The following is a 27,030-nucleotide window of genomic DNA, read 5'->3' as shown; positions in this document are numbered from 1 at the left end:
GAATATGAAGAGCCAGAATTATACTTATGAGGCAGCTGACAAATCCTCAGAGCTCACAAAATCAAATCATTTACTCCTCATTGGTGCCCAAAAACCCACTAGATAAAAGCTGCAGTTTATTCTTTAACATCTGATGGAACTTGGGTTGTATGTTACCAATACTTAAGTAAATTAGAGTCCTCATGCATTAGTGTCAACATTTGTGATGCTGTTACCATTTTTGCTATAACCCACCAGCTTTCAAGGGTTTCTGTTTTGGTCACTAAAAGTAAGCCAGACTGATTTGGGGACGTTATCCAGTGGCGGGATGAATCAGGTAGATCAGGAGGGGATTTAAATGCTGGCCAAGACTTCATGTCTCCTCATGATGTGAGACACCACAAGTCAGACAGAAATGGATCCAAGATCAGTGTTTCAAGAGGCCTTCAAGAGGTCTCCAGGGGCACCTAGCCTAGCTCCTCCTCCCTCGGGGGAGCAATGCCATGGCACTGTCCCATCACTTGGTGTGACAAATAAGCTCATCCCATGGGTGGGAGAGCCATGGCATTTCTGTTGCGTGGCCGTGCACATGGGGTGCCCAGTGTCAGGACATCAGACAGTTGAAGGGACTGCAGTGTGACCGCTGAAATAGCTCCAGAGGATGAGGAGATCAGCAGCTCAGGGTAGTCAGTAGCATTTTGAAAACGTAAATTTACAGCTTGTTCACTCTTCTGTATGCTCATATGCTCACACAGATATTTATCTACCTCTTGTTCCCCCTTTAAAAAGGACTTTTTAAACAATTATTATCTCTGTGCTAATGAAGCAACCTCCAAGGAATAACTTTAACACGCTTGTAAGAGAATAAGGATGTACCTTCAGTTTAGTAGATAAATAAACAACAACACAAGGTTTAAATTTAGCTTTGATTTATTTTTGTAAATGGGAACAGGAAGCAAAGGCACATCTGTGTGTGCACTCTGCCAAAGGGAGTCTCGAGCAAAGTGGATTCAGGAATAGGCACAAGAGACACCACCGCCTCCCCTCCCTGCTGCCTGCACCGGCAAAGTCGCTTCTACCAGCGTCGCACCTTAGGCTGGTTTGGGAGATCCGCTGTTCTTCTTGAGAAATTTCTGTACTGAGCTTGGATTCCTACCCTTTGAAGCTCTGGAATTGTTCATCACGAGTTTAAAACAACTGATCCTCACTCTGCTGTCTGCTCCTTCTCCCTTCCTCTGCAAGCAGCTGGGCTTAATGAGCCCGAACACAATGGGCCACGAATGGGCATGGACACAAACATGTCTGTGTCTGTCTGTGTACCTATATATAAATGTATATCTTCAGATTGTTGTATTGCCCTGACTTCCACAGGGCCAGACCTTGATCCCCTTAACTTCCACTGACTTTCTAAAAACCATTTCCTACATACAACAGACACAGCCTCTAGATAGATAGCAGACGTGACTGCCAAGTTATGGATGTTGACTCTAAATGCACTTCGCCCTCTTCTTGTACTTGGAAGGGGCTGGGCCAGAAGGACCCTGGATTTCAAGTACTGCTGCAGCAACATGCATAAGTCATAGCCTTAATTTTTCTACACATTCTCCTTCCCCACCCTGTATACATACATTCGAGCTTGATAGGAATATGGCTTTAAATAATTTCCTTACAAAACTGGATTTAGGCCCAATTATTATGCTCCATCCAGGCTCACATCCTTATTTAATAAATACAAAAATAAATAAAAGGATACCAGCAAGTGCAAATAATCACCACACAAAGCATACGTTTAATGTCGTTTGTTTGCTAACTAACTTTCATCCAACATGCTGGACTGAGTCCAGAGGAGGCCATGATGATGGTCAGAGGCTGGAGCACCTCCCCTATGAGGACAGGCTGAGAGAGTTGGGGGTGTTCAGCCTGGAGAAGAGAAGGCTCCGGGGAGACCTCAGAGCAGCTTCCAGTGCTGAAAGGGGGCTACAGGAGAGATGGGGAGGGACTCTGCATCAGGGAGTGGAGTGACAGGACAAGGGGTAATAGCTTTAAGCTGAAAGAGGGTAGATTTAGATGAGATATTAGGAAGAAATTCTTTCCTGTGAGGGTGGTGAGGCAGTGGCCCAGGTTGCCCAGGGAAGCTGTGGATGCCCCATCCCTGGAGGGGTTCAAGGCCAGGCTGGATGAGGCTGTGAGCAACCTGGGCTGGTGGGAGGTGTCCCTGCCCATGGCAGGGGGTTGGAACTTGATGATCTCTAAGGTCCCTTCCAGTCCAAGCCATTCTATGATTCTATGCTTCTGATGAAATGTCCAGTCCCACTCCTGTAAGCTGCAAACAATGAGCTTGTAAGGTCAAATTGGGCCTGGTGCAAATGGCCGCAATTTCCAGTGATCTCCGTTGAGTTTCACTGTTTGTGCTAGAGTTGAGTTTGGCCTGTGATCTTTCCCCAGCTTGCCAGAAAGACTGAATTCTTTCCCCTAAACCTCTAATATGTCATCAGTGTCTTTTTTGTGCTCTACAGTCAAAGAGACTGCTGAGCCATATAACTAGCCCTGAGCCTCTTTCTGTTACTGTATGTACCTAGCTTAAGAATCAAATGGTAACATATTTCAGTATCCATTAAGCAATTCTGAGGAATTTTTCTTCTGACTGCTGTGGGAATATCTCTCTCCATATTTTAGACGAGTGTGTGCAGCTCTAGGTGCCTTTGCTACAAAATCAAAAGATTAAAACTAGAGATATGTCTCCCACTTGGAAAAAATACAAGTTTTCTCTATGAGCCTAGGTATATATGGCCAGGAAGGATAACCAGAATGTGGAATTGAATTCTGGATTGCAGCTTACTGTGTTTTATCAGATGCCATTCCTGTATCTGTAGCCTGTGAAAAGGATACTCCCATGGGTAATAATCCTGTGGAGACCAAAACGACAAAATCAGTCATGTTGCTTTCGGATTTGCTATTTTTGCATATACTGTTTTTTGGGGCTTATGGAACACTTCCATCAAAACATATATGGGCACATTTACATCACTTTAAAAAAAAAAGAACAAATATAACTTGCTTTCAAGTGTCAGCTCTAAGGAGCTGTAATGTTTATAAATACGTGAAGGGTGAGTGTCAGGAGGATGGAGCCAGGCTCTTCTCTGTGACATCTAGTGATAGGACAAGGGGCAATGGGTTCAAGCTGGAACATAGGAGGTTCCACTTGAATAGGAGGAAAAACTTTACAGTGAGGGTGACAGAGCACTGGAACAGGCTGCCCAGAGAGAGTGTGGAGTCTCCTTCTCTGGAGATATTCAAAGCCCGCCTGGATGTGTTCCTGTGTGATCTGATCTGGGTGTCCTGCTCCGGCAGGGGGATTGGACTAGATGGTCTTTCGAGGTCCCTTCCAATCTCTAACATTCTGTGATTCTGTGATTCTGAGACATCCACAAGATAAACTGAAAACTTCCTTTCTTTGTCATCCTTGTACCTGGTCTTTAAGCGAAGCCAGGGAAGTAGCATGGCTCTTTGTAATGGGCTTTGTCAGCTAGGAGACACAAAGCTTTTTCAGACCACCATGAGGCAAAAAGTCTGAAAGTCTCTTTTTCTCCTAAGAGCATCAGTCAGTTTAACTCACTGTCTCCAGGCCTCTGGTATCAAAGGGTCAGTGGTGCCGCCTTCTGTTAGCACCTGATATTCAGAACTGAGGACATGCCTGGAGGTGTTGGAGTGCCTGTTTTGGCTCTTGTGATGCTGACTCAGGGAAGGGAGATCCATTTCCCTGAAGGAACAGGGGTGCAAGCCCCATGGGACAGGGTAGGAGTCCCGCTGTGTAGTGTGTTAGGATGTGTTGATAATCCTCCGCAAGCAAGTTGAGAGGAAGTTCATTGGGAAAAGGCGACTAATCAGAACAAAAACTTGGCTCAAGGCATTACAGGCATATCCAGTTATACATATCAGTGAAAAATTTCATATTATCCAACATTTAGATGAGCACAGGAGGCACAAAGCCTGCCTCAATGAATTTATAATGCAGGAAGACAAGAACTAAGCAGCAGTTAACATATTCAAAGCAAAACATGACCAGAAGTTGGTACCATAAAACAGAAGTGCAGATATTCTACTGTGGTTTTAATTTGGTAAATCTAGTATTTGTGAGTGCTTGTGGCTAACCGTATAACCCACAATGCCTCTATCTCCAAATGAAACTTTGGGGGAGTCTAAGGGAGTGTATCACTATTAATAAAAAGAGTTCAGCCCACCATGTAGGCTTCTACAGCACTGGTCAGTCCAGAGTTAAGGGTGCCTGGAGCCTGGTACCAGGCTGGTACGTTAACAATGGGGGAGCCCAGGGCATCGATTTTCCAATGCACAGGGCAGAGTTTCATCCTTACTCCTTTTTGGAAAGGATCTTCTATATTGCTGCGTGTTTTGCTAAACAGTGTAAGGGAACTGGAAGCTAGCTTACTGGATGCACTTTGGAAATGTAATTAAATAGGGAATTAAGAACCTGTGCGTTAGGCTGTGTAAATTTGCATTCGTGAAGCACAGTAGGAAAATAATGCCAGGAGCTTCCATTTGTAGACAAATGAATGAAATCTTGGTGGTTTGGGGTTTCTATAACAAGCTGAAGAGAATAAGAATAAGTTAAGATGACCCACCCTGCATATACAGAAATTATGTTTTTTCTGACAACATTCAATTTCCACAACTGGCAAAATGCAGAAAATAAAATATTGTGTAAGGAAGCAAATCCGCTGCTGAATCAGAATGGGCCTTTACTGCCTGAATGACAATCAGTTGACATTTAATTATCATGTTAATTGAATTAAAGCAAGCTAGAAATTACTTAATTCCGTAAGTATATGCTCCTGTCAAGTTACTTATTTAATAATTGTTGCTTGCTCAATGGAGGAGGGGAAAATGACCTTACAAGAGATTTCTGAGATGTTAAAAATAAAATTCAATATGCCACTATACACCACAGAAAAGCAACAGAGCAGAAGCCTGCTTCTTGTTACAGGAGAAACGTTATATGTTTTATTGTGAACGATGGGTTTCATAATGTGGCACTGTCCTAAGCATGAAACTCAGAAGAGCTTTAGCCATTTTCTAGAGCACACCTGGATGACGACACAGACCTTTTTCCTCCCCCAAAAGGGATGCAAGAATGCAACTGTTATACTGACTACAACACTAAACTATTTCAGCCTGAGGGCTAAAATTCTCACAGCTGCAAAAAAAAAAAAGAAAAAAAAAAAAAAAAGAGGTTGGGAGGGGCAGCTGACTTGTTCATACCTGTTTGAGGTGCTGCTACAACTGCTGAGGACACTCCCCACGTGTCTCGCCTTCATCAGCCCCCGGTGTACGTGCAGTCTAGCACAAAGGCAGTGAGCTGGTACCCACTGCCAAGGCCACGTGCATTTGCCTTCAGAGAAAAATATTGACTGACAGACCTTGTTGTTACTCTTGAAAATGAACAACTCCCCAGACAGGCAGAATTTACCCTCATTACCAGCGTAATCCAGGGCCCATCTCCATGTCCAGAACTAGCATGAGGATCATCAGCACACTCGTATGGTGACCTAAGCATTGGGCATCTTCAAAAGTGAAACAGCACACAGACAGCGAGGAAAAGTCAAGCTGCTGTCCTCGGAGGACATGCCCGTGCTCTTGCTGAGCCGACCACCAGCCTGTGGGGACCATTCTGGCCAATGCAAAACATCAAAGCAGGCTGGGGTCATCAGAAGCCTTTCCCCATCCAGTAAGGACTTTGTTACTATAATGACCTTCTGTTACGTCGTTACTGTTTGTATGACCATGGAAGACATGGTGTCCATGGGACTAGTACTGGAGCACAAGAAGACCCAAGAAAAGAGGGCAAGACTGTCCATTGAGTATGGTAGATGTATAGGAAGGACATAATCAAGTAACAGTTGTATGATGACATTCCTATGAAGTAGTGATGATTTACAGAATTGTTGTTAGCTTCATCTGGCTGAGTTAACCTTGTGCAATGTGACTATTTGAGGGAAAAGTCAGGTCCCAGAGGCCTCTTTCAATATGCCGTGACTGTAAGAGCTCAGCAGGAGTGTATATTTTTTTATATTTGTGTAATGCAAAATAAAACCCAATGTGGAAACAGTAGATATATGATCTTTTGAAGATCATTATTCTGTGTAAAATACTTTGTTCATTTCTGTTTTTTTCAATGGCTATCAGAATGATGCAGAGGCATTGCAATATACAAAGCGGTACAACTTTTTGTTCTGTAGGTCAAGCTAGATTCATTTTAGTAGCTAGAAACAGGTTGTTGACTAATTTTTTTATTCATTTTCAAAACAAACAGTACATTTCCCTAATAATCACAAGCGATTGCAACTTATAAAGCAAATTGCTACCATTTTTTTTTTTGCAAAACAATAGGAGATCAGTGGACACTGTATATCTTAATCTGGAGAAATTAAAAGGGTGTGCACATCTTAAAACCAATCTTTTTTCCTCTCTGTCTTTATATTTACAATTTTAGAAGCCTAAGACTTCTCTGTTTCCATTATGATCTTTTGTCTCTCTGGGAAGCAAAATCTTTAATCCTTTTAGGCAGCCTCCGAGTTTTGCCAGCCTGGATCTGAGGTTCGTTCTGTCTCTCAAAGCAAAGCCTCAGTGAAACAAAAAAATGTTTCACGAGCACATTGTTTATAAAAATGGTGTTGTACTGGATTCTTCCAGCCTGACGCTACCACTCTCACGTCTGTAACGGTATTGTCCTCTGTGTGTGCACTCTGTGCTGCCGGGTCCTCTCTGTTATGGGACTGCTGGTTTTACTAGAGCATTGGAAGATCAACAGAGATCTCTCTAAAGTTTCATAAAGTTCTGGGGAGGAGATGTACGTCTGAGTTTTTCAGCTGTGGAATTTAGGAGAAGATCCCAAAAATGGTCATAAATAGCTTTGCTTATCTTTGACCTTTGAATCGATAGCTCAGTGAACTGGGCAGTGTGGAGTGGGACGGGGGTGGTCTTTGTTCATGGGAGGTTTCTGCAGGTGCCCAGGTGGTGCTCTTGGCTGGAGAACCGGACAGCAGAAACTCAAAGCTGCGGTTGTATTTTGTCCCATGTTCTGAATCCCAAATGCCCGTGAACACATTAATTAACCTCCGGCACGTGACTTAAAAACTGTGAAATATAACGGCAATACAAAAGTAAATTTTCTTTCCCTTTATTTGTCTCCTTTACTTTTAAACCTTCCACGTAGATGGGTTTTAAGCTCTTCCCTGCAACATGGAAGGCTGGGAGTCAATCCTGCTTAGTTACATGAAGGCAAGATGCTTGGATGACTCCTAAATCTTCCCTTTCAGAAAAAAAAATTATTCCGAAAAAAAAAATAAAAAAAAAAAAAAAAAGTAGTGGGAAACCTATGATAATATTTGCAAAGAGAAATGCTGACTTGTTCACAAATCTGTCACTGACATGGCTAACAGACAGTCATTAAATAGTCTTCATGGGTCAGAAACTGGTTCTCCTCCTGGAAACTTCAACCCTAAATATCTACGTATGCTCTTCTAACATTATGTTACTGTAGCGCTATGAGGTCCTGCCTAACCCAGCAGACCTTGATCTTGAAATTTGGGCAAAATTGAGGTGATTTTCCAAGCTCTTTAATCTATTATGAGATTATGCATGTGCCATATTTAAAATAATTTGGCAAGTTGAGAGAAATGTACAGAAATAGATCCATGCTCCTGAGAAGTTAATTAGACCAATATGGGATCAAGACTGGGATAATGACTAACATTTATTATCCTTAGCAGCTCCACGAACCTTCTTTGACTGCCCCCAACAGTTTGTCAGGGGAAGAGAGAAAGCCTCTTGCCTGATCTGTGTGGTGCCGTCATCTCCTCCTTCACTGAGCTCAAATGTCTTTCTGCATATTCTGATGTTTCTCAGAGGGTTTAACTCATCTCACAAGTGGAGGCCAGTGGAGAGGCCCCTGCCTGCCTTCCCACCTCCCTAAAGGTCCTATTTGCAAGTATGCTATATGCTTCACTTGGAAGAATTCAATGCTAGGAGGAATCTTGTTTTTTCAGTACTGCAGGGCAGTTAAAGGGTGTTTCACAGTTGGAACAACATTTTCTTTAAAATATTTAATGTTTATTATTTAAGCAATATGAGGAGCAAACGCTGTTTGCTCAGAAAGCCTTTATGAAGATGCAGGAGACACACTGGTGATATATAAAAACAAACCCAGATTAATTTACCAATGTGACGCTCTTTGTTTTTAGGTATACAAAAAGAAAACTGAAGCTGCCAAGAAGGAATATCTGAAGCAGTTAGCTGCCTACAGAGCAAGCCTTGTATCCAAGGTAACACATACTGTGTATACATACACACATATATCAAGTGACATGTTGCAAACCATTTCCAGCATTTAGCTGGTGCTGAGCGCCGCAGTATTTAGTGCAAATTGCCTTGTTTGTTAACACCTTAAACTTAGGCGTAAGGTGCAAATGCTCAATAAACACAGTTATCTATCCATGAAAAGAGATCCCTTCCCTTCTGGACACAGAGGCAACACTTCTCCAGGCTGGGAGTAGCATCGTAGTTCCTGAGAGGAAGGAGATACCAATGAAAAGACCTCTATATAACCAACACGCCACGCCGTGCAGCCACTGTTCTACCCATAAGGGAAAAAATCCATATAATTCACTAAATGCCTGGATTTGGTTTGTTTTGGTTTGGTTTTTTTAAGTACTATTTTTGACCTTGCAATCACAGGACGGAAAAAGACAAGCTCAGCTCACATAGCAAATTTTCAGAAGAAAATGTGAAATTCTACTCCCAGCACGCAATTTGCGTGAGCGCAGCATAGATCACCATAAAGCTCTTCTGCTGAACACCCCAGTGTTTCCCTAGTACGTAGCTAGTAGAAATCTTCTAAATTGATTTATACAAACATTCTTAGCGCCCACAATTTTGTAACAGACTTTTTTATTAAAGAGTTTGTAGTAGACTTTAAAATGTGCAGAAGAATATGAAATTTCTGCCCTGTGTCAATGTGAAAAACCAGTTGAGCAACTTTAGAATCATACCACCTGTGATCAGTTGGTTTGGGTCTGTCAAAACAAATGTAGATATATGTTGTTCTTACACAAATAAAATTAATTTTAGAAGTAAAGATGTCAGTATGAAGGACTGGTGTATATGATATGAGTTGAACGTTTTGTTAGTTTTCAATGTTTTTGGGGTGGCTGGTCCTGCACTATACTTCTCTGTATATTATATTAATTAGTACACATTTCCAGGGGAAGACTATATGATGAGCCATACAAGGAGCTTTCATGCATCTTTCGACATTACCTTAGTATTTTGTCAGTGTTTCTTTTGAATTTAAAAGTCTGAAATATGGGTGTTGCCTCGTTCATTTTTGGGGGTTGTGATGATTTTTAATTTTATAGCTACCATCATAAATACTAACGCATTTAGTTAAAGTGATTTACAAGATACCCTTAATTTCTGTCTTAGGGCTGCTTGGTTCTAGAAATACTCATTGCTTTCAGAAAGGGTACCACATGCATACAAACAAATTGTTTTGAAATAGCCTGCTTCTTGGCAAAAGACATGTCTAAAAACCTCAAAATATTCCAATAAGTTTTGAAGAAATGCATGAAGCCAAGTTTTCACTTGTGAAAACAACTTGGATGTCGTTATTCAGCATAACACAGACTGTTTACATAATGCTCTATAGAGCTTAATTTTGAAATGGCACATAGAAAAAACCTGAGATTTTTATTTTGGTTTTATTTTTTTGGAAAGAGAAGAAAGTATATGATGACATTTTCTGAGCTTTGTTTCTAGAAAAAAAAAATGAAAGATTGTTGATCAGTTCACTACATTAAACCATTTCTGCATAGATTTAAATTTGTTGTTAGTCCAAAAAGCACTGGAGCATTTTCTTAACTTTTAAGCAATTATTTAAATTCTGCACACAATGTAATGTTTTCCTCTTGTGTGGAAAGTATCAGAATATAAACTTAATGAAGCTGAGTACTAATTGCTTACTCTCATGAACACACTCAGTGAATCCAACAAAGCTGGCATGTAGCTAGAGCAAGTCCATTTTGGAATAAGGACGTAAAATACCCAGATGTAATATTATATCAGTATATTCTAAATTGTCATTATTAAATATTTATATGGCACCAGAAGAGTTGCAGTTCTTTAGACAAGCATGTAAGCATGAAGAAATATATATAATACATTATTGAGATTGTTTGGAGTCCATCTGGTCTTTTATGTCCGTGTGTTATATTATCACTCATAAAAGCTACTTTTAGGGAACATTATTAAGGTTCCAAGACCTCATTCTCAGGAATTAAGACATGCCAAAAGTAACATGCCTTTTCCAGAAATGCTTTCATACAATATTAATGATTTGCTCGCGTGGTGTGTTTTAAACTTTATGCCATACCCTGTGTGAGTCTCATTTCATACACTCATAATCAGGTGTTCACCCTGGGAGCTCCTGTGTTGTGTTCACTGCATGGTGTTTAACCTTGCTTCTTTACAGGATTTTCTGTGCTGCTCATCTCAGCAGTGTTTTAGTGTAAAGAAATTCTCAGTAATACCCCTTCCCTTCCCTTCCCTTCCCTTCCCATGACTGTGTTATTTGACAAAATCATAACTGAATAGAGAGAAAGAGTCACCAGCATCTTCAGTAATGGGATTACCAGCCCATCTCTAGTACATTTTAAATGCTTTAGTGATGTCTTTATAAAATAGGGCTACCACCCAATAAATAAGGTAAACATATGATTGTGCAAATATGTCAGTTATACATTAAGCCCCATTTATTTATCAGTTTCTTTCCTCTATTTTCTCCTTTTTTATAATGATTGGAATTAATGGGGCTGTTGTAGAGTTTGTTCATGTGTATAGGAATTGATATGTAATGTAAAAATCACATTACAAAGCATTTTATCCTCTACTATGCAGATTGCCATATTGCTTATAGTACTGACTAAGCCTTTGCATTGTAAACAAGTATCTTTATATTTGCCCTTAGTTGCAACTTTTAGTACTATTCAGGTCCAGAAATGCAGTCTCTGGTATCTGGTAATTTGTACAGCATTACATAAAATGCTGTGAATTGCAATTTTACTTTTTCATAAAACAAGCAATTTTTCTAGCTTAACCAGCCTTTTTTCTGGCTGACATTAGGGGTTTTGCTACATCTTTCAAATCTAGATATTTAATACAAACTTCTGTGGATAAATGTTAAATATTTTCATGTATTATAGATGTGCAATTATGTGTATTTGTATAACAATATATGCATATTATGTAATTAACATGCAGAATATATATGTGCATGTAAGTGATACATATATGTATGTTAGCTATAGCAGTACAAGTTTCACTGTTTGAATAGTACAAAGATTTATCTTCCCTGTTTTTTCTCTCTGGCTAAATTAATGTAATTTTCTCTGTGTAGTGACACAACTTCAAGCTTCATGCAGACATATTTTAGCAGCTACGGCTGTAGCTAAAACCTCTCAGCAAGGAGAATATTATTCAAATTCAAACTACGCAAAAGCACATTTCACTACTCGGATGTTGTATCTAAGTCAAAGTGGTGTCCTCACTTGACAATGCAGCAAATGCATTGGACATTGTTCAGTTTTGTGGACAGTACAAATCCCTTGGACATGTAAAATTTCTTCTTGAAGTATATGGCAGATGTAGCTTTCCTAGCCCATCACCTTGCAATTATACTTCATAAAAATCTAAAGGTCATATCTAGAAGGCTGGCATTGCCTTAATGCCATGAGCACAGCAATTTGTAACCAGAGAGTTTCCAGGCACCCAAAATATCTGTGTTACATGTTCAGCATTGCCTATATTGTCATATCATTGAACAGCCTCAAGAATTACAGTCTTTTGAGGCTGCAGTGAATACACATGGAAAAGTTTGAGCTCCTATTAAAATGTTAAAAAAAAAAACCCCAAACTCAAACAGTAAATTTGGCATTGGTTTCTTGTTTCGTATTTGTATGTGGTGAGAGCACTTACCTAATATATAAAAAGGCAAAAAATATGTCAGCTCTCCCAGATCGCGCATCTCCTCACTCCTGAGTAACTGTGGATGTGCAGCGGTGCTCTCTCCACAATTTATTTTCGGTGGTCCAGTGAATCCCAAATTCTTTTCTGCAGGATGCCCAAGCTTCAGATTTAGGGGAACACTGTATCCCAGCTCACTCCTCCCTGAAATAAGCAGCTGCTGGGGTTTAGGACATTTCTTTTGGAAATAAAATTCTGAGTATCTCTTGCCAGAGTGGAGAACTGAACTGAACTGAACTGAACTGCTTTTTGAGACAACAGATTCCTGTATGATATCTAGCCGCAGTCCATGCAGATGTTTTGGAATTCCATAAAACAGTTCAGGCTATTTTCAGTGAAAGCATCATAGAAAGAATAACTAAAAACTGTGGTTATGTTTGATGCATGATATTATTTTTGTAGCTATTAAAGTTCTACAAGGCATTTGGCGATATTTTCCTTAAAACAATAGCAAAAAAAAAAACAGAATGATGACATGCATGTACAGTTTTTCCTTTTGACCTTAAAAGTTAGCATCCGCATCTGGGAAAACTGTAATGTAAGGCTTTTACAGCAAATACTTCATGCTTCTGGGATACCTCATTCTTTATGGATTTATTATGATATAGTCAGAAATTTTCAATGAATCATAAATAAAATTACATACGTGCAAGTATGTGATGTATCAGAGTATCTGGTAAATGAACGTATATATTTATAAAACAGTTGTCTAATCTGATAATAATACAAATCCAACCATCTTCTTGTCTAGCAAGGAAACCAACTATCTCCTGCAGCTGAAAATGCAGAGCAAACTATATTTAAGTTAATGCCATGAATTTGATTTGTGGCTAAATCATGTGAAGCTTTACATTCAGCAGTGCAGAAATGTCTGGAGCCTGAGGCCAGATTTTGATTTGGAGAGGAACTGCGGTTGGTTTGGAAGTGAGTAAATAAAACTAGATTTCACTGTTAGCCTAGTGCTTCCATTTTGGGAATTAAAACACTTGTATCAAATTAAAGTTGCAGACTGTTTGTCACATGTACCCAGGTTACATTCATAAAACATCCATTTTTGCCTACATACCCTGAATGAATCCATGGCAATCCCCTGCAGATGATGACAAAATGTATATTTAGATTTGAAGACGTTCTTTTGGGCCACCTCAGGTAATTATAGATGACGACCCATGTCTTACTACTTTGTTCTGAAACATCGAGAATGTGCCAAAAAGCTTTCTGAACTCTCTGGAGCCCCAGATGTTGTTATTGCAATAGGTGACTGGAATTCACAAAATATGAACCGTCAATTTGCTAAGAGCCTCTCGTCACTTTGGTATCATTAAAATGGTTGAGCCCATGTAGGCTAGAAGAAGGGATTCTTCTCAAGGACAGGCTTGGGGTTGGAAGTGACCTAAAGTGTCAAAAACGTTAAAACCAGACAGGATTACGTGAACACAGAAAAGCTGAGAGAAGGAATAAACAATTCAAGATGTTCCTTCCACCAAAGAGACAGCAAAGACAGCAGATGCACACTTCAGCTTAGGTAAGCTTTGGAGGAGCTGCATAACTACTCAGCCAATTTCCTTCTGCGCACCTCTTCAGTGTCACGGTACTGAGGAGAACTCCTTGGAAGCTGAGTCAGGCCTGCTTAAGTTTGATCACAGCCTGGACCTTCCTGGTACCAGCTGATACAATCACTGCTGTTACCAGAATGTAACTTTCATGCTGGTCCCAGAGCCCAAAAATGGTTGAAGTCCTCCAAACGGCTCAAGGATGGACACCAGTTCCTAGATACGCACATGGCACTAGCTCGAACAGAGGGGATGCCAAACCTCTTTTTCTCATTTAAAGAGAAGCACCTGTTTCTCATTTAAAATAAAATGAAGTTACACCACTTTGGATATGGAAAAAAAATTCTTCTGAGGTTGGAATAGGTTATTTTTGCCCACAAGTAAAGCTGTTTGCATTGGTAGAAAGTTTACGCTGGCCATATTAGCCACAAGGCTCATGTCTTCACCCTTGAGGAGGTCTCTCAGCATGGATTTAAAGGATCCTGGTGGATCCTGGTGGACAGCAGGATGACCATGAGCCAGCACTGTGCCCTCGTGGCCAGGAAGGCCAATGGCATCCTGGGGTGTATCAGAAGGGGGGTGGTCAGTAGGTCAAGAGAGGTTCTCCTCCCCCTCTACTCTGCCCTGGTGAGACCGCATCTGGAATATTGTGTCCAGTGCTGGGCCCCTCAGTTCAAGAGGGACAGGGAACTGCTGGAGAGAGTCCAGCGCAGAGCCACAAAGATGATTAAGGGAATGGAGCATCTCCCTTATGAGGAAAGGCTGAGGGAGCTGGGTCTCTTTAGCCTGGAAAAGAGGAGACTGAGGGGTGACCTAATTAATGTTTATAAATACGTGAAGGGTGAGTGTCAGGAGGATGGAGCCAGGCTCTTCTCTGTGACATCTAGTGATAGGACAAGGGGCAATGGGTTCAAGCTGGAACATAGGAGGTTCCGCTTGAGTATGAGGAAAAACTTCTTTACAGTGAGGGTGACAGAGCACTGGAACAGGCTGCCCAGAGAGGTTGTGGAGTCTCCTTCTCTGGAGACATTCAAAGCCCGCCTGGATGCGTTCTTGTGTGATCTGATCTAGGTGTCCTGCTCCGGCAGGGGGATTGGACTAGATGATCTTTCAAGGTCCCTTCCAATCTCTAACATTCTGTGATTCTGTGTGATTCTGTGAGACATGGGGATCCAATAGCACCATGAAAGTTACTGAATGTGCTCAATGTACTGAATGTATTCACTGAATATTTTACTATAAAGGAGAGCTTAATTAATGATGTTAATAAAGAAGTATTTTGATAATGTCTGCTCTGTAAATGACTGAAATTATATTGCTCCAATTAACTATTTTTCTGAAGCCAATAGAATAAGAAAAAAAAATAGCTTTCTTCTCCGTCAGTAGAACAACTACGGTTTCTTTGAGACAACGCTGGCTTTTTGGTTTTATAATACAAACAGCAATATTAGTTGAGCACTGCTTACTAGAATGAAATTATTGCAAAAGTATTTATTTGATTCCCATGTGTTATGCTATCATATGCTATAGCAGATAAGAACGCTGAATGCAAAGCATGTGTACAGTAGGTAAATTGAAGATGTTCATATACATATGTGTGTGTATATACATATGGTCCTACTTGCTGGGCATTTTTCTAATACCTGCATTAGCACGTCAAAAAAAAAAAAAAATCAAGTATAGGCACTTGTGGTTTCTAGGTATGCTTCTGAAGAAATATAGGTCAAAATCATTGTTCACCAATTGGGAATGATTCTCAGCCCCTCTTAGCCAGGTCCTATCTAGTTTTCATGAAAAATGAAATGGACATCTAGAGAGTAATACTGAAGTGACAGTGTTGGGCCCTGATCCAGATTCCATTTCGTAGGAGACTTTCCACTGAGTTCAGTAGTCTAAGGATCAGGCCCTTAGAGTACTGCCTTGTTAAAACGTGCCCTCCATTTATTTTCAATTGCATGAGTGTTGTTTCTGTTCCAACAGAAGCAGGGTTAGAAGAGCCAACAGTAGCCAGAAGGCAGCCACCAGTTAGAAAAGGAATAAAACCGCATGTGGAGGTTTGAACAACTGTTTGGTTACCCAGATCTACAGGTGAGGGTTCAAAATGCAACTAGAGACTTGTAAACAGGGAAGTAAAATGATCTCCCAAAGGAAACCATGGAGATGCCAGGATGGCATCACTAGGCTGTTGTTGTCACCACGAAATAGAGCAGGATATCTGTACCAAAAATAATCTGTCAGCTGTAGGAGTGGAGTAGATGTTTTGGGGTGAGAGAAATCCCAGTGCCACCTTCCCCTAAGGAGGTAACATCCCACCCTGTGCCTGACTTCAGTTAGTACCAGGGCAGTTGTCCTTAGGAAAGAATAGCACAACTGGATGAGCAATGTTTTAACCGTTAACCTAATTTAATTCTTTAATTTTGCAAATAGGCACAAGGAGTTTTGGCACGTCATAGGGGAGTAGAAGCTATAGGCTTTAGAGTTGGAAGGAAAGGCATGAGTTTGGTATAAAGTGTGGGGAAGAATGTGATTCAGCCCTTCCCAAACTGTGCAAAATTACCAACGCTCACCACCTTCTCTGAAGAACATCACTCATCTGTATCATCACACATTTCCTTGAAAGTCTAATACAAGTAGAATCATTTTGTGGACTGAGGGTCACACACCAAGGCTTTCCATAAACTGTACTTGCCAGTACTTCTAATTAATATAATTATATGTATTATAGTAACAGTTTCAGAGGCATTTATTTGGTTTCCATCCTTTCCCTATTTCTCTTCTGCTTTTTTTCTCTTTCTGTTCAGCTTTCAAAATGTTCTTCCCTCTTTTTCTTTGTGTATCAGTAAAACAATGGACTGTTGTTCAAAAAAAAAGCTGTCTTTGCATTATGCCTAAAGGGCAGTCATACTTTTTCTGTAGCATTCCATTGCCTTGGCCTACCTAACTTGTCTTCACCTTCTGGTTTGCATTTGTTGTTTGGTTATTTGTTGGTTTTTTTGTTTTGGGTTTTTTTGTTTTTTTTTTTTTGTTAATTTAGGCAACAGTATTCGATGCTGATGGGAGGCAGAGAGGCAGGTCCGTGAGAAACCCTACTCCTTGCCTATTAAGAACTTGAAAGATTTAGAATAAGGCTTTGAGATAAACTCAAGAACAAGTAAAAGGCACTCAAAGAGCATAAAGGACTGTCAAGAAAAGCTAGTTTGTGGTCCTGAAGTAAATCCAACAGTGTAGGAGTACAATACCAATGCCTACCATTAGCTAAATATAATATTCTGTCACCCTCTAGTGGTGGGTCGACAATACCATAGTTGTGATAGTAGTGATAAAAGATTTTCTCATTGCATGGCTAGTAGAAGACCTTATCACAAGTAGGAGAAACTAGGCTTTAATGTTTGATGACCTGTGTGTACAGATTTGTAATTTTGGTCTCCACTGCGTGTATCTGTAAAGGAATTTTATCTTATAACTTCAAGCGAAAAAATAGAGATGTTAATTGTCTTTGTTGGTTTTGGGTAGATTGATTAACTAAAGAGGTTTTTTTAAAAAAAAAAAATTTCTGTATGCTTCTCTTTGGATAAGCAAGTTGACTGAATTCCAGCCTACAAAGTTAGGGAACATGACTGTCCACGTGAAGCCCATATTGGCTAATCAAATCCATTCTTTCTTAATTCCTAGTATTGCCCATAATAAAAGTTCTGTCTGAACTGTTCATAATAAAAGACTGTCTGATGCTGTACTGGACAAGTGCAACACACATTCAAATCTGTGAAAGCAGTAATTGTGCCTGAAACAATAACATGACCTATGCATCTTATACACTTATTGGTATGTTTGGCAGTAAAATGATATAACAAAGCCAAAATATTTGACACCACCTATTCCATTAGCTTTGGCAATACTTACAAAATCTGAGTTTCTGACCCAGCCTTAGAAAGAGCTGAAAGTGCAATATGCTGGAGAACAGCATTTAATGGGTTCATTTATCAAGCCTCCCAGTAACTGATAACATCGATGTGTTTTACACTGACATGGGATAATTTGCCTTCAGATCACATATGATTTAAAGCATCCTAAGTAACAGCAGAATACTTGGTTTGAAGCTGAAGTGTTGTGCTTTTCACTGGATCAAGAGGTAGGGAAACATCCAGAAGGCCGATTGATAGCTTGAGGCAGCTGGAATGGTCCCTTTTGATCACTTTGCAGATGCTCTTCTCAGAGTCTTATTCATCTCTGGCCAGAGCCTGTACAATTCCTCTTTACATAATTTGGTATTTCAAGTATGAAATGATACTAAGTGTCTGATATCTTGGTAATTTCATCAGTGTGGGCCATGCATTCACTGCGCATGTGAGAACTCAGAATTACCCAATAATTAAATTGGTTCACTGTATGTTTGTTAAAGAGGTGTATGGCAGCATCTTTGTAGTAGTCACAAAGGAAATGTATCAGTATGTCCCAAATAGGGGTGCAAAAGCCTTTCTGATACCTCCTCACCAGGAGGACCTGTTGAACCAATCTGCCCTTAGACACTGCTCAGACCAGTTGGACTCCTCCAGCTACATCCTGGAACAAGGTGTTCTTCATGAGGTGGTGATGCACTTGGTAAAACTTCAAGTTTCCCAAGAAAGTACACACAATACACATCATGTAATGTGTAGAGAGCCTGGGACACTCAAGAGGAGAGCCCTGACCATGCTGCTAGTTAGAAAACCTTCTTCTGAGTTTCTGAAATTTCAGCAAACCTGTCAGTCTTTGCTCCCATATTGGTGAGAGTGTCCTACTGTATTGGGTCTGCCGAAGGTGGAGTTAATTTTCCTCACAGCAGCCCTCATAGAGCTGTGCTTTGTATGGGTAGCTAGAAAGGTGGTGAGAAGACGCCAGTGTTTTGCCTTGCCCAGCATCGGGGCTGTCTCCCCAGTGTGCCCCCACCCACCAACAGGCTGGGCATGGGCAGGATCTTGGGAGGAGAGGTAGCCAGGACAGCTGACCAAAGGGATATTCCATGCCACATCTGCTCAGCCATAAAAGCTAAGAGGAAGGAGGAGGAGGGGGTCATTTGTTACATATGATGTTTGTCTTCTGGAGCAACCGCTGCTGAAGCCCTAATTCTCGGGAAGTGGCCGGACATCATCTGCTGACATGAAGTAGAGAATAAGTCTTCTGCTTTCCTTTGCTTCTGCATGCAGCCTTTGCTTTTGCTTTATTAAACTGCCTTTATCTTGACCCATGAGGGGCTTTTTTCCATCTTATCTTCTCCCCACCTGTCCTGCTAAGGAGGGGAGCGATAGGGCGGTTTGGTGGGCACCTGGTGTCCAGCCAAGGCTAAGCCACCACACCTACAAATACAACGGGGAAGAGAGGGGGAAGATCTTTCTTATGAGAAACGTCGTCACATCGTTCAGTGTACCAAAAAAATGGCAGATTTGGCACCTACTTTCAGGTTTTATCATTTACTATCTGAGTTTTTCTATCTGAATCCTGCAAACATGCGTATGGTGCCTATGGCACACGGGTGCATCCACATGCGAGCAGAGCCAGGCAGATCCACAGAGGCAGAGATTTGCATTCAGTGTATCATAGTCATTTAATTTCCCTTACTTTACTGGAGAAAACAAGGGGTTTTTACTGCAGTTACACTTTGGGAAAATGAAGTTCTCTTTCTCATCTTTACCATTGCATAGAATGAAGCTGTTTCAGTAACGCATGTGTCAGCGGATCGTTGGTGGTGGCACATCCTTCAGAAAGAATACAAACAGACGTCACTGACCCTGGAGTGCTGAGAGTAACATGAAACTTATTCTGACTTGTAAACTGAGCAAACATGACATGGAGGTCACAGAATAAGGGCATATATGCATCTTTCAGCCCTTGTTTTGACAAAGTGACTTCTTTCTCCAGAGGGACATTTCTGACATTTTTTTTCCAGCATGTTTCACCTTTCAGTGGCTATTAGTACCAGTGTGACTTATCTGCAAATTATGATTCCCACCTATAAGCTCATGGGAGTTAATTCTTAAATTATTTTCATCATTTATTTGAGCACACAAGTTAGCACTCAGAAAATAAGGGTATGGAAAACAACAAATTGAGTTTAAATCAAATGAAACAAGTTATAAATATTATGATAAAGAATATCAGGAAAATTCACATTCATCATGGAAATTTTTTTATTATTAGCAGCTTTAAGAAATCAGGGTAGACCATAACATTTTTGAAAAATCTGTACATTTTCTAATATTCTCTGCAGTATTCTTGAGCTTTCCTGTGTCTGATGCAGTCTAATGTTTATATTAGACATCAGTATTAAACAGAATTTTCAGAACTTTATGAACTGGATTAACAAAGAAATTTTTGCTAAAAGTGAAATTATTCAGAATATTCCTATTTTTCTGAACGCATGACTCCTGAATATTTGATACAGGCGTGGATAGCATCCCAGCATAGAATACTTCAAAATAAAGGTATGGGCACAGCAACTGGCGTATTTATTCAATGCAGCAGAACAGCTGTGGAGGGGGTTTAGCCCCTTCATCATGTTAGCTAGCTGATAAAGCACTATTAGCAGTTATCAATGTGTGTGGTAAAGGACACTGAAATTCTTATCCATGGTTTGCAGATGGGAAAATGAGATATGTCAAAGATCACTGCAGACTTTTGCTGGAACCCACCCTCCTGAACCTGTTTTCAACTAGCCCATCAAATTTAGCGACAATAGTAGTGGCTGCTTATGTGAACAAATGTGACAGGCTTAGTTGCCTTTGTTGTGTAGGTTATTAGGTCAGTGATACCAGCTCCAAGTTTGGAAAAAGCAAAATGTCAGGCTAGATGAGGAAGCAGAGGGGCTAAATTCTTTTTTTTTTTTTTTACAATGCTGAAGAGAGCTGTGTAAGGTAAAAGGGATTAATTATTTTTCTAGTGTAATAACCAAGCTCCATGTCAAGGACAATTTGATGATCCAGACATGTTTTCCCATGGTGGGACTCTTAAAAAGACTTCAAGGGGGAGAACAGCAGCTTTTTGTAGCTTCTAAGTATAGTCTGGCTTTTGTTTTTTCTCAACAGAGCTACAGTGAACCTGTTGATGTTAAAGCCTCCCCACAGCCTCAGATGATGAATTCAAAGCAGTCAGTGTTTCACGGGCCCAGCCAGGCTCACTCTGCACTGTACCTCAGTTCCCACTACCACCAACAACCCGGAATGAATCCTCACATCACTGCCATGCATGCCAACATTCCCAGGAACATAGCGCCCAAGCCCAACAACCAAATGCCAGTGACTGTTTCCATAGCAAACATGGCTGTGTCCCCACCGCCACCTCTGCAGATCAGCCCCCCTCTGCACCAGCATCTCACCATCCAACAGCACCAGCCGATTTCAATGCAGCAGTCCCTTGGGAACCAGCTACCGGTGCAGGTCCAGTCTGCTTTACATTCACCTACAATGCAGCAGGTAAGTTGGAGCTTTTCAGTTGTCTGGGGAAATGTGGTTTTTTTGAGAAAAAAGAAAAAAGTCATCCAGAATTTGACATAGTGGCGGAGATTTAGAGCCATGGAGTTCCAAAACCACAGTATTATAGACTGAGGACTTAGTCTTTCAAAGGCAATAACAAATGAGTGAGTTCACCTAGATGATGGGGAACTTCAGTGGAAGGGTTTGTGCTAGCAACGATGTTCAGCACATTCTTCTGAACACTAGCCCTGTCTCCCCACCAAATTCAGGAGGCATCCTTGAAACAGAAGAGTGTTTATAGAACCATCTACAAATCTGGGAGTGCCCTGAAATAGAAGGGAAATGTTAAGTCTTCAGGCGTTATATTTTACAAACAAAAGGCATGGATGTCTAACAAAAGCGATGACTGTAGCACTTGCTATTATCCATGGACAGCCAGAGGAAGCACGAAGCAGCACAGGTTGTGTTCAACATGCTCGATAAAGTGTACACCAGTATGTCAGTTTATGCTGTGTTCAGAACTTCATTTAGCTAGATGTACACACCTTTTTTTTTACTGCAAATAAGTGGGCTGTCCCCAGTATCCCAGTATGGTGGCTTTTTTTTTCATTCTCAATGTTTTAGATACTTGATTTACAATACGTTTCTGAAGAGTTCTGAATGAGTGTAGGCCAACCATAGAAGTGTGACTTTTGAGCCCAGGCCTGTGGAGGCTTAGAGCAGATTAACTGCTGATTTCATGAGACAAAATTTCCTTTTTTATTGTATGAGATGTGACTATCAGTAATAAGACCTTGCTTTGCAAAGAAGCATTAGAATGAAAATTTTTTTGATGGAGTTGCAAGAATCTACAAAATTTTTATGCACAAAACTTGTCAGTTCTGGTTGATAATACATAGTCGTTAACTTGCTGCATGTTTTGAATGTCTCTATAAATTCACCTTTGCTAACAAGGCTTTCCAAGCTGGAAACATTTCATCTCAAGATTGGTCTTTAGGGATGGGAATGCCTGAACACATAGCTTCTAGCTGAGAGAACAATTTACCAGGGAAAGACATTTTCCAAAGCAGAACAAAAAAAAAAAGAAGAGTTGAAAGCAATCTGGACAGAAAAATTTAGTTCTTCAGAAGGTAAACCAAGGTGTGCTCAGGCTGCTCTGGATTTTTTCAGAGACTGATCTTAGTCTCAAGAGTGATTTGGAGTAATCAGACAGGAAGGAAAATTTGTGAAGTGTTTACAGCTTTTTCCTAGTCCAGTTTATTTTTCATGAGCAGAGTAAACAGAGTAAACAGACTTAGGACAACACAAATGTGGTGTCTTTTCCTGAAGGTTTTCCTATTAGTTAGAAACTCAGTGTCCTGGTGTGAGCGTCCCAGGAGAGCCCATGCTCAAGTCTCAGGAAAACTCAGGAGTTAACGCCCAACCTAGGCAGCAAGAATTAGCTACAGAAGTCCTAGACAGGTGAGCCAGGAGGGTCTGTCTGGAGATCCTAAGCCTGATACAATCCTGGCTGAGCATGAAGGCTCAGAGCAATGAGAGACAAAGCAATGGAGAGAGACTCAATGCAATAGCCTGGTTCATCTACCAAACATGAAAAACGACATCTGTGACAGCGGCCTGTTGAGATTGTATAGTTATATTTCAGTGAGTTTTTATTGCAAAGTGATTCAGTCTTCCAAGTTCAGATTGTTTGCAAAGTTCAGTGTCACTTGTACATTACTTGTGCAATGCGGAGTTATAGAAGATCAAAACACTTGTGTCTTTTCCGAAATCATTGAAAGGCATAATTTACTGAACAGATTTGAAAATCTGGCTTTCTTTATTGAATTAACTGTACAGTAGGGGCTAGCAAAAGATTTAATGCAGATGTTACATACATATGTATACGTACAACTTCATCATTATTGTATTAACCCAAACACTTAGTCATTATTCCAAACATATTACAAAAAAGGTAAATAATATGAATCTTCTAATGCTTTATTTTACCAACTTGCATTCTTGTAGCATGTGGAGAGCACATCAATGGCTTGAGAGTACTTTCACTTATCTGTGAGATGTGTGGCGTGCAGGGAGTTATTTCTATCTTGAGAGAAAACACGGGGCACTAAGCTGTAGAAGAGTCTAGAAGTCAATAGGTAGACCTGTACCATGATGGGTCTTTTGCTTTACTAAGTGCAAGTACGGTGATGTAAAAAATGCTCTGCCTCTGTGTTCCTGCTCTCCACTGTTAAACTCATGAAAGATTAGCTTAAATACTTTTTACCAACTCATATTCCTTAGTTAGAAAGGCTGATGCTTCTAATGAAGATACCATGGTGAGATATTTCTGAGCTTCACTCCAGGTGACAGGTGCTTATTACCTGCTGAAATGCTACACTGCCAATCTTAACTATATTTCTCTTTAAGCACTGTGGAACATCTACAAGCCAGTTTATATTTCTTTATGCTCCTTCTTTCATTTCAAAGTAATACAAGTTTTGAGCTCTGGAAAATCTATGTAATTTCACTCTGAAATGTTTGTAACATTTTTATGTATGTATTTATTTATTAGCATACAACAGTCTACACAGTTTGTGAATTGAGTTTAAATACAGAATTCATTTCCTTTAAAGAGGGATGTTGGCAAAGGCAAAGCAAGAAATGTTAGAAAACATTATTCCTGGGATTTCATCCTTCATTAGAGCACAGAGGACAGGCTGATCACCAGGAGGCATGTAGCAAGAATTCAAGAAACTATAACTTGAAAGTAAAGTCCTCCTTCTGCCTCAGTTGTCAGAAGACTCTGCTCTCCCTCCTGCTCGAAACTGGGCAAACACTCTGCTGATCACAGGGCACGCTAGGGAGGAAAAAAATGTACTCGGAAAAAAAAGGGAGACCTTGAAACAATGACAGCAGCACAGAGTCAACAGCAATGAGGACAAAGAAGAGGTGTAGCACCACCCTGCATGTCCAGCCCATGTTGAGGAGGGAAGGAGGACTCTGGATATAAGGCTCAATCCCCAGCAGGATGGTGCAGACCACTCCACCCTATAAAAAGACAAACAAGAAAAACTGGAGAATATGTAGTCTGATAAAGCAGAATTGATAGGTGCATTTAATTCAATTTTTTTTTTCAGTTCCTCTTTCCTCAGCTGTTTGGTTTCCTCCATGCTAAAGGGGCAGCAACCCTAAGCCTTTTCCAGAGACTCCAGTGAGCATCCAATTTATGTAAAGGAGCAAGAACAGAAACTAATCAACATCCCGCTCCCTAGAGCATGGCTTGCAGCAGGAGACATTTTCCTTTCAGAAACATCACCACCACTCATTTTCTCATGCCACACTGCAGTGTGAAGGGCCAAAGAGGAGAAGTCTACCTAGCAGTCTTCTACCACAGGCTCACCTGGATGGGCACCACCATTGCAGACACACAGCTGTGCTGTAGATGTTAGAAGCATCAGTCACAGATCCCACCCAAGGTGGGTTCTTATTTTTTTTCCCAACATCCACCTTTGAAATAGCTCATGGCTTGCTAGTGTGAGACTCGACAGTAGCAGGCTCTGGGAATCCCTGCTCTCTGCAGATCCTCTGCTTTAACTCTGTGGCTCTGGGAGATCTGGTCATGCACTGTTCTCCAGGAGAGAGGATGGTTTCTTATCAAAGACCGTCTCGTATTATGTCCGAAGGACTGCCAGTGCCAAGAAACATCACATAGAGCTCCAGATGTCAGTCCTGGCAGGCAGGAAGAGAGGTCTCCAAAACCACTGTATGTGAAATGAACAAACAGTTATTCTGTGTGTGACTTCCAGGAGGGACGGAGAAGAAGTGCTGACCTAGGGAGAGAGTTCTGCCCCCGCTGCTGCCAGGACGATGAGCTGATCTTCATCATCTCCGCAGGGAACAGCCTGTCCTCCTTTACTTCCAGCAGCCCTTGCCTGCACGCGTGCAGCTACCAAACCAAGACAGACTGCAAGTTGGAGAAGGGCAGTCTCTTCCAGGAGTCCACAAAAACTACAGAGCATCAAGATCAGAAGTGTTGGTAGCCAAAAATCTTCAGTGATTGCGCAATTTCTGTTATTTTGAAAATCGGTTAATGCTGTGGAGTATGCAGCTGAGGCAATGCATCCAAATTGTTCTGAAATGCACAAGGCAGTGTAAAATTCAGGTATTGTCATTTTGGTCATATGCCTAGCATTAGTAAATATTTTTAAAATTCTCTTAAACAATCTTCTGTAGTTTGAGTTAACTAAATATTTTTTGTAACTTCCGCAAAGTAGACTATTTTATCTCTATTCCTTTCTGTTCCAAAACAGTTAATGAATAAATTAAATAATAGACATGACTATAGACCTTTGGTGTGCTCGTTTACAGTGTTAACCCTTTACACTGTAAAAAAAGGACCATTTAGTTCTATTCTTATACTAAAATTTACATTAGATTCTGACTTCGATGATATTTAAGTTCTAATTCTGAAATATACCGTCTTTTTCTTAATATTATTAACAGGAGCTGTGTTAAAGTTTTACTTTGTTAAAGTCTAAATCTACTGTGCATCAATTTTTCTTTCATCCACTTTTGACACACTGGAAGTATCCCAGTAGATTAGAAGAGTGACTTTTTCCTTCACTGTATGCTCCTGTGAGCATCTTATCACTTTATCATTTTTTACCTGATGTGGAGTTGCTTCACTCCAGTCTGTTTCTTAGTCTGTCCCATTAAAATCTCTGTCCCACTTCGGTTCGCCAGTAGAGCAAGCAAAATTTGATTTTTAATGTCTAGTAACCATGGCTGCAAGTGTATGCATAACAAAGAAGCGGAAGATTAATGTATGTCACATTTTATTTTTATTTTTTTTTAAATAATAACTCATTTCAGCCTCCTTTTAGGTATTTCTTTTCCTTTAGAAAATAAATGTTTACAGCAAGATTATTGCATAGCCTGCCAAAAATAATAGACTCATTTTTTCTAGTATATATTATATACAGTAAACTCAGGGACCTGTTGTATTTGTCCAAATTTCTTCCCCTTTTTTGTTATGCTTTGTCTTCCAATGAGGTCAAGAAAAAAAAAAAATCATTAATATCTGTCAACTTCCTTTATAACCTTAAGGAAAAATCTTTGTATGATATCACACAGACAGATTTTCAATTTCCTTGTGTAATAAACAGATGCTTTAGGATTTGGATGTAATTTAAAGGTTTAAAATATCACATTGAGATTGATGAATAAATCAGTTCTGAAGACAAAAACATTGATGCCTGTTGAAAATACCTCTCCAGACAGGCAGGAAATGAAATTAGTTCCCAGTAAAGTGTGGAGATGAGGATCACTCTTTAGTTCTGCTGCAGGCTTTTTAGGACTTGCTACACCGGCACAGGGAAACTGCTAGGGCTACAGAAATCTAATTAAAGAGCAAATGTCCCTCCTGACATCGAATTAATCTTTATCAAGTTCCCTATTTTTATTTCAATCTGGAACAAGAAAATGAAATTTAAAATTCCAGGCATGTTACAAAACAGTTGGTGATTTTCTCTTGCGCATTACAGTGCAAAAACATTCAGTATTGTTTAATTAGACCTCGGAGCACTCATGTTCTGAGCACTTTCAATTTCATCATTGTTTGTTAAGGGCTTACATCAATAATACACAAATATTTACTACAAGCCTGTTACAAGGCTCTGTCCCTCTCCTGTACAGATCTATATTTCTGGAGGTTTTTCTGTTGATGAAAAAGCTGGAGTAATTATTGTTTACATTCTAAACATCACCATACTTTATCAGTCCTTCATATTGAGTTCAGGTTTCTTAAATTACTTTGCCTCAGCCAGCACGCTTTCCCGCACCCACATTATTACTTTTGCTGCTGGTGTTCCCGTAGCCCTCAAGCCGGCTGGGTGCTGGCCAGTGCTCAGACCACCTTAACATAGAGTCACAGAATGGTTTGGGTTGGAAAGGACTTTAAAGATCACCCAGCTCCACCC

At 40.4% G+C, this 27,030-nt stretch overlaps 1 protein-coding gene across 1 annotated transcript in view; it reads left to right on the top strand.

Annotated features, from left to right (window-relative positions):
• TOX (thymocyte selection-associated high mobility group box) overlaps positions 1-27,030 on the top strand; it is a 44,497-nt gene that overhangs the window by 11,494 nt on the left and 5,973 nt on the right. Inside the window, exons 3-4 of the mRNA XM_010079852.1 lie at positions 8,238-8,318; positions 20,684-21,070. Of these exons, the coding sequence (XP_010078154.1) occupies positions 8,238-8,318; positions 20,684-21,070 (468 nt within the window). The remainder of the gene's footprint in view (positions 1-8,237; positions 8,319-20,683; positions 21,071-27,030) is intronic.

This window comes from Pterocles gutturalis, unplaced genomic scaffold, assembly GCF_000699245.1.
Source record: "Pterocles gutturalis isolate BGI_N339 unplaced genomic scaffold, ASM69924v1 scaffold28014, whole genome shotgun sequence".
NCBI lineage: Eukaryota > Metazoa > Chordata > Aves > Pterocliformes > Pteroclidae > Pterocles > Pterocles gutturalis.
The sequence above is the reverse complement of the archived record's forward strand: the minus strand, read 5'-3'. Positions and strand labels throughout refer to the sequence as shown.